Genomic DNA, 12,311 nt, shown 5'->3' with positions numbered 1-12,311 from the left:
CCAGTTCCAGGGATCACGGGGATGTGGGTACCCAGCCAGCCTGCAGCCACGCACACCCGCCCCTTGCCCGCTATGGGCTGCCCTCACCAGCCAGGGCACGCACAGGGTTTGTTTTAATGACTAGGATTCACTTTTTAAAACAACTGTCCATGCAGAGGGCCAGCTGGGGAAGAGATGAGCCACTGCTGACACAGTGCAGGGCAGGCGAGGGGACCGGAGGGACAGGAACACTTTAGGGGCTTCAGCCCATGCCCACACTTCACTGGCTTTTGCTAGAAAGATGCCCAGAAAAATTGTCTGTGGCATGTTTGCCCCATACCTGCAGCTCCACAGCTCAGCCAGGATGGGGGACACAGCCTCTGCCCTCCTTCATTAATTACATCAGGTGCAGCACATGCCACAAAACCCCCAGGCCAGGTCAACAGGCAAATCCCAGCGGTTTTACCTCCAGTATGAGCTGGGACAGTGCTCTCCCCCGCCCTCCCCAGGAAGCTGGTGAAGGTGAGAGGCTGAGGATGGAGTTGGAAATGAAGCAAGCACTAGGTGAGGGGTGTCTTTAGATCACAGTTTCACACCCACAGCACTCCAGAGGCTTGGTGCCGCAGCAGCCGTCGCTTGCTTTGTGCAAGGACAGGCACAATCCAATTGAGCCCAGGTAACAATGTCAGGCTGGGCAACGTGGAGGCAGAGGGGAAAGCAATTCTTCAAACTGTGATCTAAAAGCAATAGATCCCTTTGAGGTGAGCGCACAGGCTGCAGCCAAGAGGCCGTGGGGATGGGTGTGCCTGTACCCACCTCCAGAAGGTTTCTATTGCTCCAGCACATCCTGGGTGGATGGAAGAATGACACGGACTAGCCAGCGAGTCTGATGGTGGATGGAAAAAATGGGGTTTTTTGCATGACACACCACCACTTACCAGCAAGAAGCTTCCTATGTTCTTTAGAAAGCAGGGGAGGGGGCAGAGGAGAAAAAGGAGAGAACAAAACAGTTAGAAACAAGAAAACACAGAGCTAACCCAAAGCTTTCCTACCCTCCCCCCAAGCCCCCCTCCTCCAGTGCTGCACTACTAATACCACCTGGGGCACTTCCATCCATATTTTCCAGCCCTTTCCAGTGGGCTGGAAAGGGGCACTGGCTTCCAAATCACCCCAGAAGAACGTGGCCAGGTTGCTGGCACCTGCATCCTGGAGAAGAATTCCTTATCCCTAGCCCAGCAATCCTACACCTCACATGGAGGAAGCAGGAGAAAACCAACAGCTCACACGTAGCAGACATGGGTGTTTTTGGCACGTGTGGCAGGCCTCAAGGGGTGGTCCAGCCACCAAGCCGTGCCTTTGGAGAGCCACACACAGCCCAGGGCTGGGAAGGACCAGATGCAGAACGGGCAGCACGACCAGCACTGCCACCTTTGCTTGCAACGCAGGAAAACCTTGAAATTTCCTCTAGTAAAACCCCGATTTTTTCTAGTAGTAACCCTCATTTCAATAGCAATGCTTGTCCCCTCTGAGTTTATTTCCATCCCCACCTTCTAAGCTCATTGGTTTAACCATGTTTTCATGGCACAGTGGGCTCCCAAATCTGCAGATAGCGAGAAAACAGCAGGATCCTGATGTTACTGATAATACTGCACGGTGCAATGGCCTAAATCACACACAGCAAAACAAGGGAGAAACAGAGAGAAGCAAAACACTAAATATGTGCAAACAACAACAACAAAAAACCCATCAGGAAGATCTCAGCGCTGACCACTGACTATCAGCCACACAACACAAGCATGCTGGATTAGATATCACAGTTGATTTGAGCCACAGAGAAGCCTGCACTCCTTCCTTACAAGGCCAGCTAAAGCGGGTCCTGGAGCATGTAACAAATGCAGTCAAATACTCAGAAACCAACATGAATTAACTGTTAAACTTTGTGGGTTGCCTGTCTTGTCAATAGAAGATTTTCCGAAACCAAACTCACAATTTGGAAGTGTTCAGGAGCTGAGCCTGGAGCTCTCCGCAGCCATGCCAGCTCCCCGGTACAGGCTCCCAAGGATCAGATGTTTCCAGTCAAGTGAAAGGGGCACATCCTCATCCTTTAGCATCGCAGCTTGGGACCCCCTACCCAAACACATCACCTGGGCTGGAGCTACTTTTGAAGTCAGGAGACCAGAGCACAAGGTCCCCAACACGTGTGATGAAACAGAAGGTTAAGAGTTAAACAGCTGAGCATTTTAATAGCTGTTATTGAGCGCTGCTTATTTATCTGCAAGTAATCTATGGCCGTATAGAAGTCCTGTAACCATTAGAGCATTCATTCTAGATGCCTATGGAAATAGGAGCTGTTCTCACAGCCAGGTCCTTGTTCCACCAGGACATGGGTATCTCCTATTGTGAAATGCAGCTCCTCTTTTCTATTCCACCCAGACCACACAGTAGCTACTAGACAGTTAAGAGCAGGGTGGAGGTTGGAGCACGGGGTGCTCCTTGGGTGCTTTTCTCAGGCTGGACTCTCAAAGGCTGCTGAAAGAGGACAGACACGGGTGGGATGCAAGGGAGAGAGGTGGGTGACTTCCAGAGGAAAGGGAGCGTGCTGGGTCACACAGCAGCAGACACAGAGGAGGAGGAAGGCAAGGATGCAGCTGGAACAGAGAGCTTCACCCACCGCTCCGGTACCGGGGCTGAGGGGTGCTGAGGCTTCCCCTGTGCTCGGCATGCCACATCAGCAGCAGCTCCCACAACGGGCTGTGGGACAGGGGTAATGTGACACTGTGAAGAGTTCCGACAGCTCACTGAGACTCTTAGGGGAAAAACAAAGTGAGCATTGAGGGCTGGAGACGGCCCCATGCCAAGGAAGTGACGTGCAGCCTTCTCCATTGGCAACTGGGAGCCCTCTCAGCTATAACCTGTTGGGAGATGTAGGGAAGAAAGGAAGAGGGGAAAAACAGCTTAAAAATATCCCAGAGCAGCACAGTTATTTTGGGATTTTAATTTATAAAAAGAGGAAGAAAAACAGAAATGAAAGCCAAGACCCCATGGCCAGCTCTGGTGCGGATGAAATGTTGGTGTCTGGCTGGCTGCAGGACTGCAGCAGTCTCTCCCTTTGCTCCAATGCCTCTAAATTAAAATTATGCAGACTGCGTTATCTCCATCACATCCTTTTGTCACCTGGCAGAAGAGATGGCTATTCTGGGCCCCTGGACATCACAGTCCAGGACTGCCAGAGGGAATTGGGCCCACCTCCTCTTACTCTGGTTGGGGTTTCTACAAAGGTGTCTGCCCACTGTGATTTCAGGGGATCCACTGTCCCTTGCCAAGGGAAAGGATGCGAACGTCAGTGCCAGAGACAGGCAGCCACCGTGGGGAACTGAGTGCAGGCAGTCATTCGGTGTTGCATATTTTGGGGGACATTCCCGTTGAGCAGGGGAAGTCTCAGGTCCCCTGCCTTGGCTGTGCGGGTGTAAGGCAGCTCATCCAGCTCAGCCTGGGCACCTCGGGCACGGTGGCAGAGAGCCAGGGGCTGCCTGGCAGCCACCAGCACTCAGTCACACATCATTTACTGCGCAGACAGCGCTTCTCACCCAACTCCTTCACAGCAGGAGGGTCCCTCCGGGGACCCCCCCGACAGGGCACCACGTCACTCCGCCGTGCCCCTGCGAGCCGGGCCGGACCACATCGCCTAACACCCACAGGACAAGTGACATGCCTGAGGCCACTGAGTGAGAAACGGTGGCAGAGGTGGGTGGTACACACAGAACAGCGGTCAAGCTGGGCACAGAAGAGCTCATTTCCCACGTGCCCAAAGCAGCACCTTTTCTTTAAGGTACCCCTGTGGCCCTTGCAGGAGGGTCCCGCTGGGGCTTTGTGCTAGGTAACGGAGCGTCACTGCCTGCCTGCACGATAGCAACCCAAACTTTCACATGCAGATACCAAAACCTGATGTTCACTGGGGTTGTAACAGCATCTGCTTTTCAGAGTCAGGGGAAAACTAGAAGGAGCAAGAGGCCGACAAAGAGAAGATGAAGGTGCCTGGCCAAGACTCCCGCAGAGCTGCAGCCCTCAGGAAATGGGAATTGCAGCTTTGTAGCACCAGGACAAGACATAAGTGCTGCTCCAGGTCCAAATCCCACCTGGGCTGCAGAACAACACATGGGGTGAGGTAGAGAAAAGGCTCCATGTCCCCTGTGAGTGCTGCTGGCTCTAGTTTACGGGTAGGGACCAGAATCCCAGAAGGGTTAAGGGACTTGAGACACACTCAGGCTGGCGTAGCCACAGCAAGACTCAACACTTGACCCCGTGGAGCCAGAAGTCGCCTGTGACTCACAGAGCCCCGACCGCTCTTCTGCTCAGCAACAGCCACCCGCCAACGCTGCCGGATGGAGCCCCGGCCACCCCAGCACCTTCCCACCCACGCTGACCTGCAGAGCTTCCACCCCTCCTGCTCCTTCTTCCAAAGGCTTGGGAGATCACGCCGGTCGGCATGGTGCACGCATTCTCCCTCTCATTTTTAGAACAAAAGTGCAATTGAGATGAGTAACCCCAGAGCCTGACCTGCCTTTCAACTCCAGCAAATTTCACTGGGCTTTGATTTTCCCTTCATCGTGCTGTGGCTCAATGGAGCCGCTGTCAACATCAAGAAGGGGAAAGTAAGTTTATTTTACTATATATTAAATAAAACAAAAAAGAAAGGAGAGTGGGAGGCTCTGTTCCAAGGTCAGGCACTTGACTGCGGAACGTTTTCTCAGACAGAAACACACTCGGAGCAGGGGAATACAGCCGAGATTTGCAGAGAAGAAATGCAGAGAAGGAGGCTGGTACTCAAGTCATGCCCAGGGATTGCAGGCCAGGCATGCAGCCATGGCTGGAACAAAGCAGACCAGCCCTTCTGAAGCACCCAGTACATGCTTTTTGACCTACTCCTGCCAAGGGCTGAGCTGCTACGTCATGAAAAAATTGTACTTCTGAGAAACCACGTGTGACTTGGAGAAGTCACCCCAAGCAGCTGCTGCAAGGCCAGAACTATCTGCTGCCTAACAGCTCAGTTCCATCACTCGACCGATGCGGATCCCAGACCATTTCCTCTGGGAAAACCCTGCTTGGAGATCCCAACCTGAAGAGGAGGCCCTGTAAGTTGTTGGCCTTGCAGAAAGACAACGGCTAACTGAACATGGGCTCAACCCCGGGGGCTCTAGGCAGGGCAGGGTTTTCCTCTGCAACTCTTCCGTCAAGTGGGAACCTGCTGCGTGCCAGGGAAGGGCACGGGGAGGGGGATATTGTCCACCCTCACCCCCCCTTCTCAGACAGTGCACCCAAGGGAGGAAGCTGGGCTGCCTACAGAGCCAAAAGAGATCCCTGATGGACCCCAGGAACCCGCCAGCATGGTGTTTTCTTTCCCCTCCCACTAATGCCCCCGATAAGCCTGCCAGGGAGACACAGGTTGGACTCTCTCATTCCCAAGGAAACAAGCCAAGGGTTCCCACGCCACCTTCCCGCTGCTCAGCGCACAAAAGCAACACAGACTTCCTGAAATCCCTCTCTCCGTGACCCTCCCTACTGTTTCTCTGCATCCTGCTTCAAGGCCACACTCTGCACTGAGATAACAAGGCACTTGGCTGCCAAAACCAGCAGCCAGAGGGGCCCAGGATCCACACAAATCTGCATTCAAACAAAGACCTGATCTGAATGCCCAGAAACAGGAGATGAAGCCCTAAATCCACCTAAAGGCCAGTGTTGGGATCTCTGGAAGAGCTCAGGCACTGGGTACCAAGTTCCCACTGGAAGCCGGGGGCACCCAGGCACCCACCTCGCAGCCGCGGAGGGAACGAGCAGCGGGGCAGGGTGCCAGCTCAGCCCTGCAGAAACCGGCAGATCTGCTGCACCTTCTGCGTCCAGTCACCGAGATGAGGGGCTGGAAAAAGTCAGAATACCCAGTTTTCTGTCACTTTAACATTAAATCCCTGTAACAAAGAAAGGAAACCCAAAACTGAAAAAGAAAATTTATCCGTTTTCTTTGCAGTTGGCACTTAATTCAGAAATTTTCTTAAGTCTGGGGCATCCAGCCGTCCCTGCTCTTGTAAATTACACACTAATTAAACACATTACACTCGCTTGCAAAAACATATCAATCAATTGGCATGTGATCAGCATCCAATAATTGCTGCTGCTGAAATTCAACCTCCCTGGAGAGGTGCAATTTTCTGTGTTAATTGTTTAGGTTTGGCAAGTGAGATGGGAGCTAACGAGCAGCCCAACTGCCACCTTGGGAGGAGGGTGCTGCTGAAGGGAGAAGAGGAGGCAGGGAATTTTCCCACCTTCCTCCTTTCCCAAGCTCTGAAGAACAGTCCCCAAAACACAGCCAGAATTGAAACCAGATGTGTAGGAAGCGTCTCATTAGCAATAATTGCTTTGCAAGGATTTGAGGTTTCCCCTCTGTGCCACCACCAAACACACTTTTAAGAAGCTGCCGTGGGTTGGGTACCAGGACGCACTGCTGGGGAGGAGGGGGGGAAGGAAAAAACCCACAGGGCAGAGTCTCTACTACACTAACATTTTTATTGAAGCCAGGGAAAGTTTACTCAGACTGGGCTGGCTGCAGGCATCAGCCTGCTGAGTGGCAGAGGACCACTGCTCCAACAGATTAAGCTGAAAAAACTCAGCATCTCAAACCCTCTTTCTTGAGCGTGGCTCATCACAGCCAAATGATTCGTGAAATAGGCTCATGATTAGCTCCCTTGCACCCTCCCTGCTTTCATAAGGGGGAAAACAGGCACGAGGCTCATCTCCTTCCTCACAACTCAAGGCTGATTAGAGGATCTGTCAGGGACTCTAAGCTTCCGTTACCCAACCATCTCCGCTTGCAATTTTACCTGAGGAGTGATTTTCCTTGGATTACAGGGCTGAACTCGGAACAAATCAAAGGCGAAGACACAAACAAGAACAGGTCCATCAGGTCCTTGCACAGAACTGCAGAGCTCTTTCTGGTCCCCAGAACAGGGAGACCCAAAAGAAGGCAGGACAACCATGAGCTGCCTCAGGAACTGGATGAGACCTGAGACTCGCTCTGCTCAGCCTTGGTCCCCTCTCAGTCCCTGTGGCATCCAGCGCCAATATTTCCTCCATGCTGCACAAGTTTTCCACATCAGGTGACAACTTACCACCTATTCATTTTACTAAATCATCCCTTCGCTCTTGTGCTGAATTTCAATCTCTTCCAATAAAAGCGCCGGCAGAATCTCCTATTTATAGCAGACCATCTTCATAATCCTGCCTTCCTGCACCGCACACAGCACTAGCTTTGATCACACCTCAAACACAGAGGGATGTGGACAGTGGTTAAGCAGCCAGCACACCCAACTGGGCCACACTGGTGTCCTCCACAGCTGGTCTCATCCCCTCCTGGGGTGCTGAGCTGGGACGCAGCTCCTGCTTCAGGGACCTGTGGTTTATTATCCCGAGACAGAAAACCTTGGGAAGCAGCACGTTCTTCTCTGATCTCCACCAAAATCACCCCCCACACAGCCCTCAGGGAGGGGAATGAGCTATGAGGGTGCCAAGCTGAATGGGAGAGGGTGTTACCTGCCCCCCCCCCCAACACAACATTTACCAGCAGAGAAGCACTTCGTCACCTCTCCAGAGATGGGCAAGTCCCTGCCCTAAGCAATTTCCCTGTCCCAAGTGCCAGTAGCATGAGGGACCCCAGTCCCAACTGGGATACACTCCCAGGAGGGGAACCCTTCCTGTAGGACCACTCTTCCCCCCTCGTTTCCTTCTCCAGCCCGTGCAAGACAAAGGACCCAGTCTTTGCTAGACATAGACTAACTGTAACAGCCACCCCCAGGGATGGGGTGGAAGAGCGACTCGAATGTCAAAGAAGGAATAGGCACCCGCATTATTTTTGGTGAGACGAGCATAATTGAGAGCCCGCAAATCTCCCGTATTCCTTGGGCTCCTTTCTCCAGTCCCTTTAGCATGCCGTATCCCCTCTCTCAGCCCCCTCCAACGCCAGCAGAGCTCAGATCGCAGTCTCCAGGGCTAAGACAATAGCTGCTTATGTTCTAAACCAGCGCTGCTTTCTGGGAAGAGAGCCAGGCCTGGCAGCTCTCAGCAGCAAGGAATAAAAGACGTGTTTGTGCTACGGAGCCCCTCCGCACCAGTGGGGCACCCTCAAAGGGAGACAAGGCATCAGCCTGCTGGGGACCCGCAACAGAAATGCAGACAGATGCCCTGGGCTTAGTGAGAGGGGAGGGAGAAAGGCTTCGGGACCAAGAGAGAAGCAAAATCCTTGTTTGAGGAAGCGAGCTGGGCATCCAGGAGCAAGCCAGGCCCTTGGGCACCAGCAGATACGCAGCATCCCCCTGTCAAGAACCAAGGCAGCAGCGCAGCAGGCTGCTGAAATTGCGGGGAATTGAGGATGCTCTGAGCACCGGGGCCACTCAAAGCAGGAGGGCAGGAGCAGGACAGAGCACGGGCACGGTCCCCACCGAGAGCAAGCTGCAGGGCCTGTCTGAGCACGAACAACAGGGATTCCCCCCTCCCCGCAGCGGGGGGGAGCGGGCTCAGGAGGCAGGCAGGCAGCCCTGTGTTTCAACAGCCGTTTCTTCACGCTCGCTGCTGCCAAGCTGGAGTGTGCGGTCCCAAGGGATCTCCTTCCCCGCAGTGTGGCACTCTGAACGCCTGTACCGCAGGCTGGATAACAAGAAATGCTCTTTTCTCCTCTTAAAAAGCCCTGGAGAGGCTGAGGGTCCCAACCCAGGGATGCCTTAGTGGCACCCAAGCCCTGGCAGTGGCAGACCAAACCCACTCGAGAACCTGAACACGACTCCGATGCTTTCACACCCTGCGCATAGCTGTCTGGGGGAAGGTGATGAAACCACCCACTTGCCCCTTCGCCATGGCTCATACCTGCTCTTCCTCAGTCAGAAATTGGGAATGCATTTCTCAGGCCAGGATTGCACCCCCTGCCTCCAGGCAGCACCCCTAGAGCAGCCTAACAGAGGCATCGCGTGGAACCGGTGGGGCGAAAAGCACACAGGGCCTTCCCACACAGGCAATTTTCTGGGTTGAGCAGCAAGTGCAGCAGTCAGCATGCAATCCCATTAGCTGCCCAGTATGGATGCTTCCTCCCTCCCCCGTGTCCTCGGCAGCAGAAGCTTTTGCCCCACTGGGCTCTCTTGGTACCTCTGCCATGCCCCAGGCAGTACATAAGTCATTTCCTGGTATCCTTCCTCCTCAGCACTGCTGTCAGATGCAATCACCAAAACCAGTGCCTTAAAAGTGTCCATTTTTTCACTGCAGTGGAACAAAATGCAAATCAATTAATCTTTAAAAAAAAAAAAAAAAAAAAAAATCAAACTGGCCTCCTCTTTTCATTTCTTTTTACGAAGCTTTAAAGTTGCTTTGCGACTATCCTGAATAATTGACGTTAACATGAAAATTTAAAGTCTTTCAAGATTCCATTAAAATTCATTCTCTTTCCCTTCGGAGAATTGTCATTGCCAGAGTCCCATGTAGGGCAGACAACATAAGCAGCTGCCTCCATTCACAGTATTTAACTCCGTTCTCTCTGGCTAAAAAAAATTCCCACTTAATTGTTTAATGGAGACCCTGAAATAACATCCTTCACTGCTCCCTGTCATCAGCCTACTAATCCCAGTCCCACCTGATTCCAGCAAGGCAGCCCCCTTGACCTCTTCCTCACACTAGTGAGGTGGTGTCCTCCCTCCCCAGCTATTTCTGCTTCACATTGCATATTCACTGGTGGGCACAGACATTCTTAAATGAATGAGGTCTTGCATCTCCCAGCCAGAGGGATCCAAATAATCCCCCCAGCATAAACCAGCCTCTAGCAGAGGGCAGTAGCCAGACACATGTCTCAAGGGCAGCACTACTACCACGGACCCTTCCAGGATGCCGGATGCTGGTGGCCACGGTCCTTCTCAGCACCTCGCACCCCGGGAAGCCGTGGCTTTTGCAGGGAGGCACGACTGCAATCACAGGGGGAGCACCCGAGCAAAGCCGGTCCCCAGAGCAGCAAGTATGGCACGGCCAGAGGGGAGTGGGGGGTGTGACATTTTCCGAAATACCTATTTTTAAATTGCAAGACTCCAGGTTGTCTTTAAAAAGCTAAAATACGCTTCCCCCCCCCCCCCCCCCCCTTGAGCATCTGCACTGCAGGAGGGCCCCTTGGTTGGGCCATCAGATAACCTAACACACACGAGGGAAAGAGCAGAAAAAAAATAAAGGCTAGAGCTGGTGTCAGTGCACTTCAAATGATGCTGAGGCTATCAAACCCTGTCAGGCTTTTCTGTGAGAGCTGTTTAGCAGCACCCTCAGCAGCTCCCAGCCACTCCCAGGCCGCTGCTCTCCCCGCTGGGTTCCAGGGGCCGTGCAGAGAGAGTCAGGTTTCCCATTAAATCACAGCACCAGACTGGAGGCACTGTTACCAATTAAGTGTTATAACCTTCGTCAAAGCTCTCCCAATTTACCCCACTTGACCAACTGACCCTGAAGATTTCGAACAGCTTCTATAAATCCTATTGATCTTTAACGAAGTCAAACCCATGCGGGTTTTGTTTCCAGAAGGGAAGTTATCAGGGAGCGAGAATGTTGCACTTGCACTGACCATTAACCTCACACTTTCCTTTTAAGCATAAGCTGACCCTTTTCTCCTCTTGGTAACAGAACAAGCTGGCACTTTAGAACAGATGTTTGCTGCTGGGAGCTTTCTGGAGCATTACTAGCACTGAGCGTTCACTTCTCCACACGCTCATTCTTGTGTAAGCCTTATGGGGAAAACCTCTACCCCACCAGCTGTAAGGAGAGCCAGGGCAGAGGAGATCTTCACTTTCGGGGTTAGTACATTCTCTTGGAAGAGAGAATGTAACGAGGACCAAACTAGAGCCAGCAGTTAGTGCCAAGACCAAGGACTACAGCAGGAGTCCAGGCTCAGGACCCCAGGCAAAAGGCAGAACACAAGGCAAGGACACAGCGCTCCGGTCCCCAGGGCATCTCCTCCCTGATCCACCGAGACAGACCAGGTCCTGCACTTGGGAAAAGAGCACCAGCAGGACATCTCCCACTACCATGAGACCTTCTGGACCAGGCATGGCAAACCATGAGAGATCTATAGTCCTTTCCAGGTACATGATGTATTTAAGGGTACAGCAGAATCCAAGAGACGGGTGCCAGGAGGCAGAACAGTCTCTAGCTGCAAAATGCTGGGGGCAAACACAGCTATTATAAGGGATCATTAGCACAAAAGGAAACAGGCTGGGAGACAGCATGGCACAAAAGCCCACAGCCAGGTAAAGCAGGATTAGAGAAGCAGCAGCCAGTCACTCCAAGCAAACAAGCTTTGGGACAGCAACAGTGGCCAGAAGAGCTGTCAGTGAGGTTCAGCAAAGGACTTGTAGTTGCCCACTCCAGAGAATTAGGGGTAAGGAAAAGAAAAAAACAAAGTAAACCTCATCAAAAATGCCTCCCCCCTGCTTCTCTAAGCCAAAATACTGCCAGTGGTACAAAGCAAAAGCCTGGCGGTATCTGGCAGCACTAGCTCCCTTCTGCTTCCGAGTCCTGCAGCTCTCAGCATTTCCTCTTGCCTGCCCCTAACGTGTTCTCCTGCAGAACTTCTGCAGATCTCAAAAGCCTCTGCATCATTTCTGCCTGCAGGAGGGCCAGGAAGACAAGCTGAGGTCTTTTCTGTGATCATGGAGCATTAATGGCCCTAGCAGGAATTTGAGATGGCCAAGATTTTATTTTTAATAGAAGATTTAAAACTGAACAGAGAAGAAAGGTTCAATTCATCTGTAAGTGATGTCTGATGTGGGTCCCAATCACACAGTGGGAATGTGGGAGCACCGAGAGAAGCCAGCCCTGTCACCTTTCCTGGGATGGAAAGCATCACTGCCAACTCTGGCTGCTGGTGCAGAGACATAGGAGAAAGACAGCCCCCAGTTTGAAGCACTCCAGGTATCCTTATCTCCATCTCAGTGATCCCTCCCCAGCCACTGATGCCTAATATCAAGCAGCTGATACTCAGGCACAACCCATCCCACTTCTGCAAAAGGGAATATTTATTCCCACTTCTCTAACAACAAGGAGAAAGGGTCGGAGGCAGTTTCTTTTGTAGCAGTGGGCAAAGGGGACAAGCTCTTTCTGTCCCCTCTCCCCGTGTGCTCTGCTCACCCCTGCCACCCGCACAGGAGAGCTCCCTCCACACCGAGAAGTTCTCCAGGCACCCACACACGCTCAATGCTGGGCTAGCAACTGCCCAGGAACAGGCTGATCCAAATAATCAGCCTCCCACACACACGTACTCTGCTCCCTTG

The 12,311-nt window shown here is 52.6% G+C and overlaps 1 protein-coding gene across 5 annotated transcripts in view; it reads right to left on the bottom strand.

The window, feature by feature from the left end:
- Window positions 1-12,311, bottom strand: part of AGRN (agrin) — a 120,710-nt gene that overhangs the window by 74,761 nt on the left and 33,638 nt on the right. For 3 of the 5 annotated variants that reach the window (XM_033007553.2, XM_033007554.2, XM_033007557.2), the window contains exon 3: window positions 918-938. The exons of the other annotated variants lie outside the window; for them this stretch is intronic. In XM_033007553.2, the coding sequence (XP_032863444.2) occupies window positions 918-938 (21 nt within the window). The remainder of the gene's footprint in view (window positions 1-917; window positions 939-12,311) is intronic. 5 annotated transcript variants of the gene reach the window in all.

Source organism: Tyto alba, unplaced genomic scaffold, assembly GCF_018691265.1.
Source record: "Tyto alba isolate M040663 unplaced genomic scaffold, T.alba_DEE_v4.0 Super-Scaffold_20000042, whole genome shotgun sequence".
Taxonomy (NCBI): Eukaryota; Metazoa; Chordata; class Aves; order Strigiformes; family Tytonidae; genus Tyto; species Tyto alba.
Note: the sequence above shows the minus strand (reverse complement) of the source record. Positions and strands in the feature narration are given on the sequence as shown.